Source organism: Eretmochelys imbricata, chromosome 14 (genome assembly GCF_965152235.1).
Source record: "Eretmochelys imbricata isolate rEreImb1 chromosome 14, rEreImb1.hap1, whole genome shotgun sequence".
NCBI lineage: Eukaryota > Metazoa > Chordata > Testudines > Cheloniidae > Eretmochelys > Eretmochelys imbricata.
The window spans coordinates 15,829,252-15,844,547 of record NC_135585.1 but is presented as its reverse complement, the minus strand read 5'-3'; the positions used below and the strand labels follow the sequence as shown (position 1 = coordinate 15,844,547).

General features: G+C 49.7%; 1 protein-coding gene across 2 annotated transcripts in view; it reads left to right on the top strand.

Annotated features, from left to right (window-relative positions):
* Window positions 1-15,296, top strand: part of UNC13D (unc-13 homolog D) — a 46,700-nt gene that overhangs the window by 11,130 nt on the left and 20,274 nt on the right. For both annotated transcript variants that reach the window (XM_077834141.1, XM_077834140.1), the window contains exons 2-12: window positions 3,578-3,610; window positions 4,395-4,502; window positions 5,260-5,319; window positions 7,573-7,639; window positions 7,990-8,182; window positions 9,240-9,284; window positions 10,083-10,151; window positions 13,056-13,125; window positions 13,715-13,819; window positions 14,317-14,409; window positions 15,039-15,142. In XM_077834141.1, coding sequence (XP_077690267.1) covers window positions 3,578-3,610; window positions 4,395-4,502; window positions 5,260-5,319; window positions 7,573-7,639; window positions 7,990-8,182; window positions 9,240-9,284; window positions 10,083-10,151; window positions 13,056-13,125; window positions 13,715-13,819; window positions 14,317-14,409; window positions 15,039-15,142 — 947 coding nt within the window. The remainder of the gene's footprint in view (window positions 1-3,577; window positions 3,611-4,394; window positions 4,503-5,259; window positions 5,320-7,572; window positions 7,640-7,989; window positions 8,183-9,239; window positions 9,285-10,082; window positions 10,152-13,055; window positions 13,126-13,714; window positions 13,820-14,316; window positions 14,410-15,038; window positions 15,143-15,296) is intronic.

Sequence of the window (15,296 nt, the reverse complement as noted above, 5' to 3'; positions counted from 1 at the left end):
CCCCCTAACTGTCCCCTGTCTGCTTCTGCCCCTTGCAGAGCTGACCGGGGAATGGAGGGATGAGCTGGGGCTGACTAGGAGATTCATGGGACCTTGTTGGGTAGTATGTCCCAGTCCCCTTCACCTGCCTTTCCCCTCCAAGTGGCTCCCACTGCCCCTTGAAATAAATCCATTGGGTGGAGCAACCCTGATAGGGAAAGTGCTGCACAGTACAGATGCCAAGCGGGAGGGGTATTTTCTTAGACACCACATGCCTTGTCTCCACACCAAACCCTACTGGGGTGTGCAGAAGTTGCCCAAATCCCTCGTTAAACTGAAACCTCACAAAGGTTTGTTCTGCCTGCAGTGAGGGAAGGGTGTAAGTTTCTATTTTGCTGTTTCTCCAGGTGTTTCAGTTGTATGGTGCAGGGCTCTTGTTTACTTGCCCACGCTGAGTGTGAAGTGGCTGAGTCTGTGTGAGTTCCGGTGAGGCGCGACTGCCCTGCCTCTGATTTGCTGCCTGGCCCTGTTGGCCACGTACATTTGACATTGTGGAGGCGCTATGCTGAGACCTTCCAGACCAGACTATCAAAGCTTGAACGGCTGTGCTTAGTGCAGGGGTGCTCTGATGGGCACACTGCTCGGGCTCTATGACATTATAGAACACACTGTGTATGGGCCCTACCCATCTGCCTGTGACATTCTGTTGGTATTCTGTCAAGGCCCTTTACAGTGATATGAACCCCCTGTGAAGGGCCTGTTGTCAAGACACATGACTATCCCTCAAAGAGTTGTGAGTACAGCCCTAAAGGCACCTCTTCAAAGCCCTGTGTTGTGTGGTGGCCCTCCTGTGATGGAGCAGTTAGTTGTCTGGCCCTAGGCAATGATTCTGTGCATAGCACCTGTAGGCCTGGAGGGTTGAGATTTTCCAAGATGATGTGTAACTATGCCAATAGACCATCTAGACCAGTGGTTCTCAAGGTCTTCCAGGGGGTACATCAACTCATCTAGATATTTGCCTAGTTTTACAGCAGGCTACATAAAAAACACTAAGGAAGCCAGTACAAGCTAAAATTTCATACAATGACTTGTTTGGATTGCTCTATGTACCATACACTGAAATGTAAGTACAATATATTCCAATTAATTTATTTTATAATTATATGATGAAATGAGAAAGTAAGCAATATTTCATTAATAGTGTGCTATGACACTTTTGTATGTTAATGTCTGATTCTGTAATCAAGTAGTTTTTAAGTGAGATGAAACTTGGGGTACGCAAGACAAATCAGACTCCTGGAAGGGGTACAATAATCTGGAAAGTTGAGAACAGCTGATCTAGAAGTACAGGCTATGCATAAATATAAAGGGAAGGGTAAACACCTTTAAATCCCTCCTGGCCAGAGGAAAACCCTTTCACCTGTAAAGGGTTAAGAAGCTAGGATAACCTCGCTGACACCTGACCAAAATGACCAATGAGAAGACAAGATACTTTCAAAGTTGGAGGGGGTGGGGAGGAGAAACAAAGGGTTCTCTCTGTCTGTGTGATGCTTTTGCCGGGAACAGAACAGGAATGGAGTCTTAGAACTTAGTAAGTAAGCTAGCTAGATACGCGTTAGATTCCGTTTTGTTTAAATGGCTGATAAAATAAGCTGTGCTGAATGGAATGGATATTCCTGTTTTTGTGTCTTTTTGTAACTTAAGGTTTTGCCTAGAGGGATTCTGTATGTTTTGAATCTGATTACCTTGTAAGATATTTACCATCCTGCTTTTACAGAGATGATTCTTTTACTTCAATTAAAATTCTTTTAAGAACCTGATTGCTTTTTCATTGTTCTTAAGATCCAAGGGTTTGGGTCTTGGTTCACCTATGCAAATTGGTGAGGATTTTTATCAAGCCTTCCCCAGGAAAGGGGGTGTAGGGTTTGGGAGGATTTTGGGGGGAAAGACATTTCCAAGCATGCTCTTTCCCTGTTATATATTTGTTAGACGCTTGGTGGTGGCAGCAATAAAGTCCAAGGGCAAAAGGTAAAATAGTTTGTACCTTAGGGAAGTTTTGACCTAAGCTGGTAAAAATAAGCTTAGGGGGTTTTTCATGCAGGTCCCCACATCTGAACCCCCTAGAGTTCAGAGTGGGGAAGGAACCTTGACACATGTTCTTGAGTCTCCAAAATAATCTGTCACAGTTGAGGGCACCTGCACCTGTATTTTCCCCTCTATGGTCCACCAAAGGCATATTTAAAACAGGCCTTCAGCATGGACTCGGAGGAGCATCACGTTATACTGCAGCGGGTCAGAGAGTTGGAGGTAAAGTCTGACCATCTCCCCCAGATCACACCACCCATAAGTAGGAGCAGGCTCCGTATATTTCTATTCCGCAGACACCTGCAATGCCAGCAGAATTTGTGCCGGGTCACTTCCCCCTGTGGGTCTAGCCCCTGTAAAACTCCCACTGAGCTCAGTAGGGTCAGCACATGTGTGTACATGAATGTGTGATAGATACAGGCATTGTCCCTTAAGTGTGTGCTCACCCCAGGGCAATGCTTCTGTAGCAAGAACTCAAGGTATTCCCCATTCTACAGAGTGGTAACGTTCAGGTGACATGGCCGTGAGTATCTATAGCTTGCACACATGCTACTGACCTCAGTGCTTCAGGCTTCTTAGGCTTCTCACTCCCCGGCCATTACCTCTCTTGGGTGCAGTCATGTGTCCTCTCCCTGCTGATCAGATTATTTTCAGGCTGCACAGTTCCCTACCTACTCTGTGAGTTCCCCAGCAAGTTAGACTGCCTAAGCAAGCCTGCTTTGCTTCCCTTCCTCAGAGGTTATAAACAGCGAAATTGCCCACAGTTAAGTTACAACACTGCTCTTCCTAAGCAAGCACATTTATTTTTAAGGTAAAAGCATCCTAGAGAAAACATTAAAAACAATCAGAGAACCTACATGCATGGTAATAAGCCTGCCAGAGATCACCCCAGTTCCAAAAGGTCTCCGGCAGGTGATCAGTCCTTCAAACGCCACCAAGGGGGTTTTCTGTGGTCCCAAGTTCATAACAGCTGAGAACAAGCACCTCCAAGAATGGGTCACATCCCTCTAACCTGTCCCAGGGAGGATTGGGGCCTCCCTTGGACAAAAGCTTCTGTCCTGCTGGATCCAAAAGCAGGGCCTGAGTCAGTTTAAACTCAGGCTATTTATCCAAAAGTCCTTTTTTGGTCTGTTGGTTCTCTAGAGAATCTGGTTTGAATCAGTATATGTGAGCCTCTGCGGGTGTTGGTACCTCTTGGGAGGTGTTACAACCTGAGTGAATTTCCCTAATCACGCCCTGCTGTCCTAGCACCTGAAGGGCTGTGGTCCCCCAACCCCAGGGAAGACCATACAATCCCTGGCCCACAATGCTTCATGCACTTAACACAGCTATTGGAGGAAGTTGATGCTTCTGTCACAATCTACATTTCGTTTTTAAAAGCATGCAGAGAGGAGAAGGAAGCACCCCTGGCCTTGTTGCATTCTCTGAAAAAGCATCTGATGGAAAAAGATGTTCTGTTATGCCATCAAAACTGAACGGAAATGTGTCTCTCTGTCTTTCTTGTTTCTTCTAGATGGACCTGTCCCACCGATTTTCCAGGCGAGAGGTATGAGTCTGGCATTGTTTCTTTAATCAGTGGAGTGTTGGTAAAAGGGTTGGCAGCACTGCATATGGACGTCCTTTTTTCTATCCATATAGACAGGCAGTAGCAATGCAAGCTTCCCTGCAATGTGCCTTAGCATAAGTTCCAGCCTTACTGAGTTGTAGGGTGACCAGACAGCAAATGTGAAAAATCAGGACGGGGTGGGGGGTAATAGGAGCCTATATAAGAAAAGGACCCAAAAATCGGGACTGTCCCCATAAAATGGGGACATCTGGTTCCCCTAGTCTGTGGAGACTGCCAACAAAGAGGATAATTAGTGGCAATTGCCATGTTGACAAAACACCTCTAGAACTGGGTTTGATTATAACAATGTCCAGTCGCTACCAGCCTGCTCCAGCTTCAGCTTCATCTATTCCCGTTAGCAAAGTGCGGGGAAGTGCATTGCTGTACAAGCTGCCCATCGTCTGTATGCCTGAAAGCAAGTGTGTTCTACTGAGCCGATGCCGAAGGGGGCATATAACAGGCTTGATTTGAAGCATGGGATAACATGGCCAGGGGCTTTCTAGATAGTATGTCCTGCTGCTTATTCTGGGCAGCAGACACAGTTTGTGAAAGGAGAGCAAACACATTTCCCCTTGTGTTTTGTGGAGGAAACATTTAAGAGTACAATCCGTACGCCCTCCACCACCCCCACCCCAGAAAAGACCTCATCCAGCATGCCGGAGACTAGCTCACACAATGTCTAGAGGAGGAGCTGACTGTGACCTGTCACCCCCTTGCCCTGCAGCTCAATCTCTTGTACGAGGAGGTTCTCTACACAATCCTGCACCGCCAGGGCAAGCCCGAACCCGCCTATGATGCCAACACAGATGAATTGTACGAGTATGTGCAAAAGGTCAGTCCCTGGGCTCAACCCCAACCCCATCCCCATCCAGGTCAAGGGAGAGTGCCTGTCCTTCAGCTCCTTGAAACCCTGCCCTACGTTCCTGTCCTCTTGCTATCCTCTCTCTGTACCTCTCGCCCCCCAAACTCCTTCAATCCCACATTGGGAAGAGGCCACCTCCATGCCCCTAGCCCTGGAGTTCCCTCTGTCCCAAACTGAGTGGGAGTTCTTCTCTCCATATTTCAGATCCCCGCAGCTGCCGGAGCTGCTCTGCAGAGACGGAATAAAGCATGAATGTTTTCTCTGAGCTCCTGCAGTTAGAGGGGGTCTGCTGGACACAGGCATGAGTCATAGTCAGAGCAGCAGTCAGCAGCACAGGACAACGCTGAGTCACACCAGCCAGCCACTTGAGCAGGGCTGCAGAAGGGTCGGGGACCTGGGTCTGGGAAGAAAATAATGGTGAAGGGGAAGGGCAGCAGAGTCTGCACAGCGGCTGGGGGCGGAAGTGCAGCTGAGACGAGCAGTCTGGCTGGGAAGAAGCCTTTATCTAGGGGATGGACAGGCTAGGAAGTCTGTGTGGACTGCACCCAAGTGTTCATGAGTCTGGGTCTGGATTAGGCTTAGTTTAAGCTGTTCTATCCTTTCCCATCAAACCCTTCATGAGTGCCAGCTGGCTCCCAGAGGAAGGGAGTAGTGGGAAGCCCTTGGATGTATTCCAGGTACCATTGTTATAAAGCCAACACTATATCTTCTGTAATATTTAAAACAGGCCTTCAGCATGGACCCAGAGGAGCATCACGTTATACTGCAGCGGGTCAGAGAGTTGGAGGTAAAGTCTGACCGTCTCCCCCAGATCACACCACCCATAAGTAGGGGCAGGCTCCGTATATTTCTATTCCGCAGACAACTTCAATGCCAGCAGAATTTGTGCTGGGTCACTTCCCCCTGTGGGCCTAGCCCCTCTAAAACTCCCACTGAGCTCAGCAGGGTCAGCTCATGTGTGTACATGAATGTGTGATAGATACAGGCATCGTCTCTTAAGTGTGTGCCCACCCCAGGGCAATGCGTCTGTAGCAAGAACTCAAAGTATTCCTCATTCTACAGAGTGGTAACGTTCAGGTGACATGGCCGTGTGTATCTACAGCTTGCACACATGTTACTGACCTCAGTGCTTCAGTTATGTGGAACAACACAGAGGGCTAGGTCAATGCCAGAGGTATGTTTAATATGGATATCCCCAAGGATTGGTCCTAAATCCTGTGCCCTATTTAATGGTAGGACAGCAGCTGGTTAGCTAAGGTCCAGGTGGACTATCCATAGTCTAAGTTTGTCCTTCGATACTGACAGTCACTGCTATCAAATCCAGATTAAAGCCTTATGTTTTGGGGAGCGAGGAGGGAAACCAACCAGCCAGGGTGAGGTTCTGGAAAGGGGTAGGTGACTTATATGGGATGATCCCCCACCTGTCAGCCTTTGTCCCCTCTGCAAAGTCTGTGGGGCTGAAAGACCAGTTACGAAAAGGCGGTAGGAGCCAGACTGTGGGAACGACTGCGTGGGAACTGGAGGTGAAATTTCCAGCTGAGGAAGATGTTTGTGCACTAGCTGTCAACGAGCTAGCGTGCTAAAAGCAGAAGTGTAGCTGTGGCAGTGTGGGCGGCAGGATGGGCTGGCCTCACTTCATACAATCCTGCCTGGGACCCTAGCCCATCCCACTCTCTGAGCCCTGGCAGCTACACTTCTATTTTTAGCCTGCTAGCTCAATGAAAGCTAGCGTGAGTACGTCTGCCTGAGCTGGAAGTTACATATCCAGCTTCAGGGTCGACATACTCATGGGGCCTGTTCCCGCCCACTCAGTGCTGCTTAGTGGAATTACAAAATGCAGCCTAGTGGCGAACAGCAGCACTGTCAGGAGCCAGCTCTGCTGCCCACATGGGCGGGAGTGGATTCCGGAGGAGAGAGACCCTCTGTGCACCTGGCCTGGAGCTGAGGGGTTGGGGGCAATATTTCCCATAAGTCCCTTGTCCTCAGATGCTTCCTTTGGCCTTGCTCACTCTACCGCATATTTCCACAGCTCCCATGGATGGAAAAGGTGACTAAACAACTTCCTCTTTAGTCCCTCGGAAGTTCAGTGACTAATTTGTTCCCCTCTGTGCAGAGGTGGGAGAGGATCAGGGCTCAGAAGCAGTTGAAAGTATTGTTGGTTGGGTTTGGTTTTTGTTTCTTGAGAGAACTTTGCCACCTCTCTCAGCACTGACCTCTGACAGCAAAAAGAGATAGCTACAGAGAGTCACGTGTGGTGCTGAAGGGATCTGTCTGTCTGCAACTTTCCAATTGCATCCTTAAAAGGGACACTGTCAGCTTCTGAACACATTGTGACCCTGCTGCTCATTTAGGTCCAAACTTTGGTCTTCAATATTGATGCAGTCTGGGAGGTACTGTGTGCTCGTGGTTGAAGAGGACTGGCAGGTCAGGAGGTTGTGCTATAAAGACAGGCCTCTGCTTATTTACAGTACTTTGTGCCTTTGACAGCACAACGTATGGTCAGTTGCATTTCCTACACTGCTCTGAAGGGGCTGCTGTACATCATCTCCCCAAGGAGGGGAGGGCTTAGCAAGAGGGGGATTGCCACAAAAGCTGAATTGGAAATGGCAGCGGGCAGATGTGTACAGAGAGGAAGCAAGGGGAGAGAGATGCTTGATGTTTTCCTTAAACTCTCAGCTTCTGGAGTCACATGATTATGTGAGAATCCGCTTTCTTTCTTTTTTTTTTAAGTAAGTTTCCAGTCCTCCTGGAAATATGACCTGAGTGCTCCATAAAAGCTAAAAAAACCAGAATGCAAATTAAAAAAAACCCAACCTCCACATTTATTATTTTTAAAAGATCTTTTCTCAGCCATTTTCTCATGATTTTTTGGGGCCTGGTATTTGAGTGCGTGGGGTTGGCAATATTGAAACAGTGTGTGCTGCTTCCTTGTTTTATCATGGGGTTTACAAATAAATCTAACACACAGTCACTTCTGTGTATGATGGAGATTTTTCCTTCAGGTGAGATGAGTTGTTCTTTGTTTATTTTTTAATTCCAGAAACCAATTTTTTGTCTGAAAGTGACTGTGAAGCAAGCCAAAGACATTCTGGGTAAAGATGTCAGTGGTGAGTGTGAATAGATGTATGACACATATATATATGTTCCTGATCAGAGCAGGGGACTGGGCCAGGAGATCTGGGTTCTGTTCTTACATCCGCTGTCTCACCTTGGGCAAGTTGGTCACCCATCTGTGCCTTGGTTTCCCTATTTTTAAGATGTGATGTGAGGATTAATTAAGGTTTGTGAAGTGCTTTGAGCTCCTCAGATTGAAGGCGCCTAGTGCAAAGTATTGTTATCATTGTCCATTCCCCCAAGAGGCAGGCGGACCTTGGCACAAAGGCTGGGTGTTGCATTTTGTCACAATAGATAATTCTGTTAGAGGAAATTTTATTTTTTTTATGCCTTGTGGTTGCAGGGTTCAGCGACCCATACTGCCTGCTGGGGATAGAATCAAAGAGACAGGAGCCTTCCAGCGACAGCAGCTCCCATCTGGAGAATAAGAAGCCATTAAAGGCTGTGGTGAAAGACATGATCCCCGAAGACCAGACACACCGCACCCAAGTCATAAATCAAACTCTCACTCCTGTGTGGAATGAGACATTTATACTGTAGGTCTCCCCGTTGTCCCTTCCTTTCACTTCTCTGCTGCCACAGCTGTTTCCTTTCTGCTTGCAAGGACCACTGGCAAGGAATCTAGGTCCAAAGTTTGGTCTTTGTGATTGACATAAACTGGGAGGTAACATTGCTAGTAGTTTGTGAGGGGCAGGGGGGACTGGCAGGATTACAAGCCAGGATGCTGTGCTATAAACACAGGCCTCTGCTTGTTGGAAAGAGCAGAAGCTCCTGTGTTGTTTTAGCCTGGTAAAGAAATTGGAGACAGTGGAAAAGTGAGGTGCAATGATCTCTCAGGTTATGTCTACACTGCAAAACCAAAACACCCCTGGCAACGAGTCTCACAGCCTGGCTCTAAGGACTTGGGCTCACGCTCCGGCACTGAAAACAGCCCATATAGACATTCCTGCTCTGGCTGGAGCTCAGGCTCTGAGGCCCAGCGACGGGACTGGGCTATTTTTAGCACTGTAGCACAAGCCCCATGAACCCAAGTCTGTAGACCTGGGCTCTGAGACCAGCTGATGTGGGGTATTTTTTTTTAATTTTTGCAGTTGATACACCTCAGTGGGTATTTGGCTCTTGTCTAGCAGGCCAGGTCTATTGCAGGGATTAGACTTCCTTGGATCTTCTATGAATAATTTTGCCCTGTGTCTTCCATATTCGTCAGCCCGGGGGCTTCTCTTTCTGGTATTCTTGGGCAAGCCAGAAAAATCTGAAGGTAGTCCAGCCAAAGGCCTGCCACCACTCTAGGAATCAGAACACAAACTGAGCACCTGAAACATATTGACCACCCATAAACCTGGGAGTGCCCCGAGTGAACTAGAGAGCAATTGTGACAGTCCAGTTGTAATAACCAGGGTTTCCAGGGGCCTGACTCGTCTTCTTTATTGACACAAAGCTACACCCCAGGCCTACACTGTTTCTAGCTTGTGGCGTGGGGGCTCCCTGCCTTTAATCTCTCTCTCCTTCGCCATCCCTTCCTAATATTTGTGGCCTGAGTGGAAATCCTCTCGAAATCCCAGGAGTAACGTCTTCTGATTCTGTATCCTGCAGGGAGTTTAATGATGAAGCAAATTCCAGCTTCCATCTGGACATGTGGTGAGTGTGATGGAGCGTACGCACCCATGCCAGCTTGGGGCTGAAAACTCAAGACCGGTCTGTGTGCAGAGATCCTGCTCTGAGACAGGGCTCTGAGAGCACTGCTCCTGCAGCCTGCACCCTAACAGATCCCTGTGTGGAACCCCAGCTAATGTACACGGGGCCCAGTCCTCCACTGCCAATGGCTGCACACTGTCCTTTACACCTGTGGAAAGTGAGTGTGCTGTGCCATTGGATCAGAGGATTTGCATTCTGCAGTCACTTTGCACAGGTGGAAAGGGTTACACGAGGTGCAAGGCAACAGAGACTCCAGCCCTGAATTTCTATGTCAAGGTTATAGGAAGGAGGGAGGCGTCTGAGGGACAAGGAAATAAAGACGGGTGTGCGTTCACCCCTACCCCTCTGCCCTGGGTCTGTGTAATCTCTACGAAGGTGATGTGCACAGACGTTGTCAAACTGGGGCTTGTGCCCTTTTGCCTTCTTTATGGCGGATGAATGTTGCCTTGGAGGTGGGGCGGGAGTGGGGAGTTGAGACTCCCTTTCACAATTGCTGCAAGAAATCGCGTCTAGCTCGACAGGGTTTTATACCGCCCCCAGCACTACACTGTATCTGAGCATCATCTCTCCTCCCTGAACACCTGATTATTTCCCCCTTCTGGCCCGGTGGAGTCCGTGTGTTGGGGGCCTCTCCCTTAGTCCTGACTTTGACCCTGCGGCTCCCCTGGCAAACGAACGTTAACAATGCGGTTTTCAATGTTCCCCCTCCTCACCTGCTGTGTTTCTGACTCTCCCCGGCAGGGACTTGGATGTGGAGGAATCCATGCGGCATAAGCTGGGAGGGCTGACAGATCTCCATGGCCTGAAGAGGTTGGTACTGGGGAGTGGGTGGACGGGCTGTCAGTCACCCCGCTCTGTTAGCAGTGCACGCGCTCAGCTTGAGTGCTGCTCTGAGTGCAGCGCTGTGAGGTCCTTGTTCAGCCTGCGCTTGGGAGGCTCCCCGGCTGGGCATCAGACCTTCGCTCTGCTGTGCTGCAGGCATGGGAGCAGCTCTGTCACACGCTCGCCATCCCCTCCTGGGGAGATTTTCTCTTTGATGCCGGGGTCCTGTTCTTCACGCTAGTTAATCCTTATCTGCAGCAGTAATGTTTAAAGGTTATAGGAAGGAGGGAGGCGTCTGAGGGACAAGGAAATAAAGACAGGTATGCGTTCGCCCCAACCCCTGTGCCCTGGGTCTGTGTAATCTCTACAAAGGTGGCTAGAATGGGCAGCCTCCTCTGAGCATGGCACTCCGCTGGAGATGTACCAGGAATGTCCCTAAAGAGAGATGCAGATACTTCCCTTGCCCAGCCCAACACCAAATAGGTCACCTCAATGATGGGCCTGATGTACTCCAGCCTGGGATCCTCGTGTCTGCTGTACTGGACTAAAGAGACCCAGCGTGCAGACCGCAAGAGACCAGGGCACAGGGAGATGAATTTTGGATGTGGCAAGGACTCTGGTCGGTGATGAACTCCTCCTGGCTGGGCCACAGCCTCCTCTTCCCACTCACAGTTCTGCTGTCATGCAGGGCATGTCTCTGTGACAGGTGTACCACGTGTCCTGGCTCATGTGGGTGCGGGTTGGCCGACCCTGCTCTGAGAGCAGGGCCGGCTCTACAGGTTTTGCCGGCCCAAGCAGTGAAAAAAACTTCCGCCGCAGACGGCAAAAGGGAGAAGCTGTCGCCGAATTGCCGCCACGGCCAGCGGAACAGAGGAGCCGTCGCCGAATTGCCGCCACAGCCGGTGGGACAGAGGGGCCGCCGCCGCGGAAACACTGCCGCCCCGTTCTGACTGCCGCCCCAAGCACCTGCCTGGAACGCTGGTGCCTGGAGCCGGCCCTGTCTGAGAGTCCACACGGCCGCAGAACCCAGGCCTGGTTAGCTGTGCCCACATTGGCACGGCAGCTACCTGTGGCTGGGAGGGAACAAGGATTTCTGGGGGCGTATCCCAGAGTTCATGGCTCCTCACCAACTGGAGCCTCTCTAAGAATTGTTTTGTGGTGTGTTGTGGGAGAACTTGTCTGTCTTCCCTGGACCCCTTTGTAGCAATGGCTTTAGCCCTCCCACACCTTAAGCTGAGGCGCTTCTGGCTCTGCATGCTGCTCACTTCTGCCCCTCCCAACCCTAGGACAAGCCATGGGTCTGTCAGGGGGCAGGTCAGGGCTCAACACACACTCTGCTCCATACCTCAAAGATGGGCACTCAAGCTCCCTACAATCACAGGCACCGACTTTCCAATGTGCTAAGGGGTGCTCGACCCCCAGCTCTGCCCCCGGCCTTGCCTCCATCCACCCCTTCCCCCAAGGCCCTGCCCCACCTCTTCCCACCCCCACCCCACCTCTTCCTGCCTCGTTCCGCCCCCTCCCCCCCGAGCACCCTGCGTCCTGGCTCCTCCCCCACCCCGCCTCAGAGCCTCCTGCATGCTGTGAAACAGCTGATCGTGGTGGGCGGGAGGCACAGATAAAGAGTTGGGAGGCACTGATCTGCAGGGCCCACCAGTGGGAGACACTGCGGGGGGGGAGGGCTGCCACTGGGTGTTCAGCACTCACCTTTTTTTCTTGCGGGTGCTCCAGCCCCAGCGTACCCAAGGAGTCGGCGTCTTTGGGTACAGTGCTCCCTAGATGCATATTTGAGAGCTTTCACTGTGGATTATAGGGGGGGTTGGGCAAAGGCAGCCAGCCAGCGTGTGGTGTAGGCATGCCCGTAGTGACATAGAGCCAGTGGCTCCAAATTCCTGACTTCCAGGGGCACCTGGAGGACCAGGGGCTCATGTCTTGGGCCACAGCTCATCTACATATTAAATTGCTCAGTTTGTATAATATTGGAATGGAAAATGAGTATCAACCACCACTGAGTGTTTGTGATCTCTACACCCAGGCTGTTTCTGGCTCTGCAGGCACTTTGCATCCACCATGGTTGACAAGGAGAAGCTGAGAAAGTGCCCTATCATTTGCTTCCCTAGTTTAGCAGGTCACTTAACTATTGGTGCTGAGACTCCCAGGTGAAGGAGAGAGAGTTTTGCAGAATCATAGAAGCAAGAGGGAGACAGGCAACAAAAACGAACAGCTTCCATATGAGGAGAGATTAATAAAGTCTGGGATTGTTCAGCTTAGAAAAGAGAAGACTAATGGGGGATCATGCCTGGGGTAGAGAAAGTGAATAGGGGGAAGTATTCTTTACCCTTTCACATAACTCAAGAACCAGCGATCGTCCAATTAAATTAATAGCAGGTTTAAAAAACATAAGGAAGTATTTCTTCACACAACACACAGTCAATCCATGGAACTCTTTGCCAGGGGATGTTGTGAAGGCCAAAAGTATAACTGGGTTAAAAAAAAAAATTAAATAACTTCATGGAAAATAGGTCCATTAATGGCTATTAGCCAGCATGGTCAGGGACGCGACCCCATGTCCCGGGTGTCTGTAAACCAGTGACTACCAGAAGTTAGGACTTCACGACAGGGGATGGATCACTTGATAACTTCCCTGTTCTGTTCATTCCCTCTGAAGCACCTGGCATTGGCCACTGTGAGAAGAAAGGATACTGGGCTAGATGGACCATTGACTATTCTGGGTCAGACCATCGTACATTCTTATGTTCTCTCCAGTCACACCCATCTCCTGGCCCAGTGCAGGACTGGCCCCTCCAGTGCCTTGCACAGCCTATAGATGTTTTACATTCCTGGGAAAAGATTTTCTCATTTCACCCAGCTGATTTATATTTTCCTTTCCAGGATGTTTAAGGATGCTCGGAAAGACAAAGGGCAGGATGACTTCCTTGGGAACTTGGTTCTTCGCTTGCAGGTGAGCATGGAGATGTAGGCTTATAATGCTCTGTTGTTCTATAGCATCTTTCCTCTGAGCATCTCAAAGCATGTCACAAGCATTAATTAAATCTCACAGGGGTTGGGCAGCATGTGACAGAAAGTTAAAGTGAGGTCTGCAAAGCCAATCAACTGCAGAGCCAGTAATAGAACCCCGGTCTCCTGAGCCCATTGCTCTCACCAATAGACCATACTTCCTTAAGGAACTAATGCTTAACCAGGGCTGCTGGCCTTCGCAAGCCCCCCACAGATAGTCAGCTATCCCTCAGGCCAAGGTAATTCTCAGCTATATCGTAAATAAGCAAAGACTTATTGGTCGTGATCAGTGCTGAGATGTACAACAGTTTTGCTGCTGGTGGATTTTGTATTGAAAAATGAGACTAAATTAGGAAATAAGGAAAAGTGCCTCCTGCCCATGGATTATTTTTTAAATTAAGTATACAGGTTAATTGTCTAATATTACAAATTCCTGCCATATTAATATGATGGATCCTATTCTCTGAATGGGCATCCCCCTATCGCTGACGCTTCAGTGTTTGACAACTATCCATCTGTCTGTCTATCTACAGGACCTGCATTGCAGGACTGACGAATGGTACAACCTGGAGCCCCGGACAGAAACCTACCCCAACCGGGGGCAGTGCCACTTGCAGTTCCTGATGACTCACAAGAAGGTAGGAGGAGCTTTTCGTGAAGGGAGGAGGTTAAACGCTAGGTTTGTGGGTTGCTTGCCAGGGCTATATCAGCGGGTCCGATCCTGTTGCTGCTCTGGAGGTTTCAGAGGTGTAGAAGGCCCACAGGCTGCTGTAGTGATGAGGAGTGGGGAATTCATTCTCTTGTATCCTATTTGTTCCATTTTCTCTTGGGCACTCTCTAGCATCTCAATGGGTCCTCCCATGATAAAGGTCTATGCCTCAGCATCAGTGGTGCCTGGTGATTAATTACCCTGAAAACGAGGGCACTTGGTTTAACTCTTCCAGGAGGCAGTGTCAAACCTCTCACAAAGGTTGTGGTTGCTTGGACATGAACCCAAAGTCCTGCCATTAAATAAGGGACCTCTAAATCCGACTCCAGGTTTGTCTGATGGCTTGGATGTTGGGTGTCCTGCGGAGACGTGCTCTCTTCCATCTCACACTCTGAGCTGTCTCCCCGCTTTTGTTTCTCTTTTCAGAGGGCCACCTCTTTGAGCAAGACCCAGCCGAGTTACACCGTCCATCGCCACCTGTTGCAGCAGATAGTGCTCTATGAGATCCTGCAGCACCAGGTACATGTGAAGCCAGCAAGGATCAGGGAAGCTGGTGGGAGCTGGGTGAGGATTGAATTTCATGCTGCAGTGCAGATGGCTCAGATTGTGGCTCTCTTCAGAGCCTTTGGGTGTATCCCAAGAGACTTTCCAAAGCAATGAGTTACCCCCAATGGTGCAGGCATCCAACACAACAGCCTGTGTTACTGAGAAGGGACATGCTGCGTAGCACACTGGGATCTTTAACGTCCACCTGGGACAGGCAGAAGGGCGCCTTCCTTTGACGTCTCCATTAAAAGACCTTGATTTCTATGGCAATTGTGTGAGATGACATGAAACCTGGACCAGTGCCGGCAGATCTACAGCCCTGTTCCTCACTCGTGCAACAGCTGCTTGACCCAGCACTTTCCATTAGCTTTCCAGTAAGCTCATCCCTGTGTCTGAACCATGTGGGTATTTGCCTGGGCTGGTGTAATGACCATGTGGCATGTGAAGGGCCCATTCTAGAGCTTGAGAGAGGAGGTGGGGCAAATGAAAACCAAGTACAAATCACAGGAGGATCCAAATTCTATGGCTGGCTCGAGGAGACTCTTCTCTCTTCTCTTCCGCGAGGCAGGATTAACTCTCTTGCTCTTTCCTTCCCTGTACAGGCTGGGAGTACTTCCTGGAATGGGGAGCTGAGTAAACATGCCAGAACGATCCTGTACCTGCACGCAGCTCAGAAAGACCTGTCTGACTTTCACCAGGTCATGGCGTAAGTACCACATGCACTCGGCCAGTGTTGTGTAATGATTATGGCAACGGCGTCTGGGAATTAAGAGACCTGGGTTCTCTTTCCAGCTCTGCCACTGATTCTGGGGGACCTTGGGCAAGTCCTTTAACCCCTCTGTGCTTTTGTTTGTAAAAAA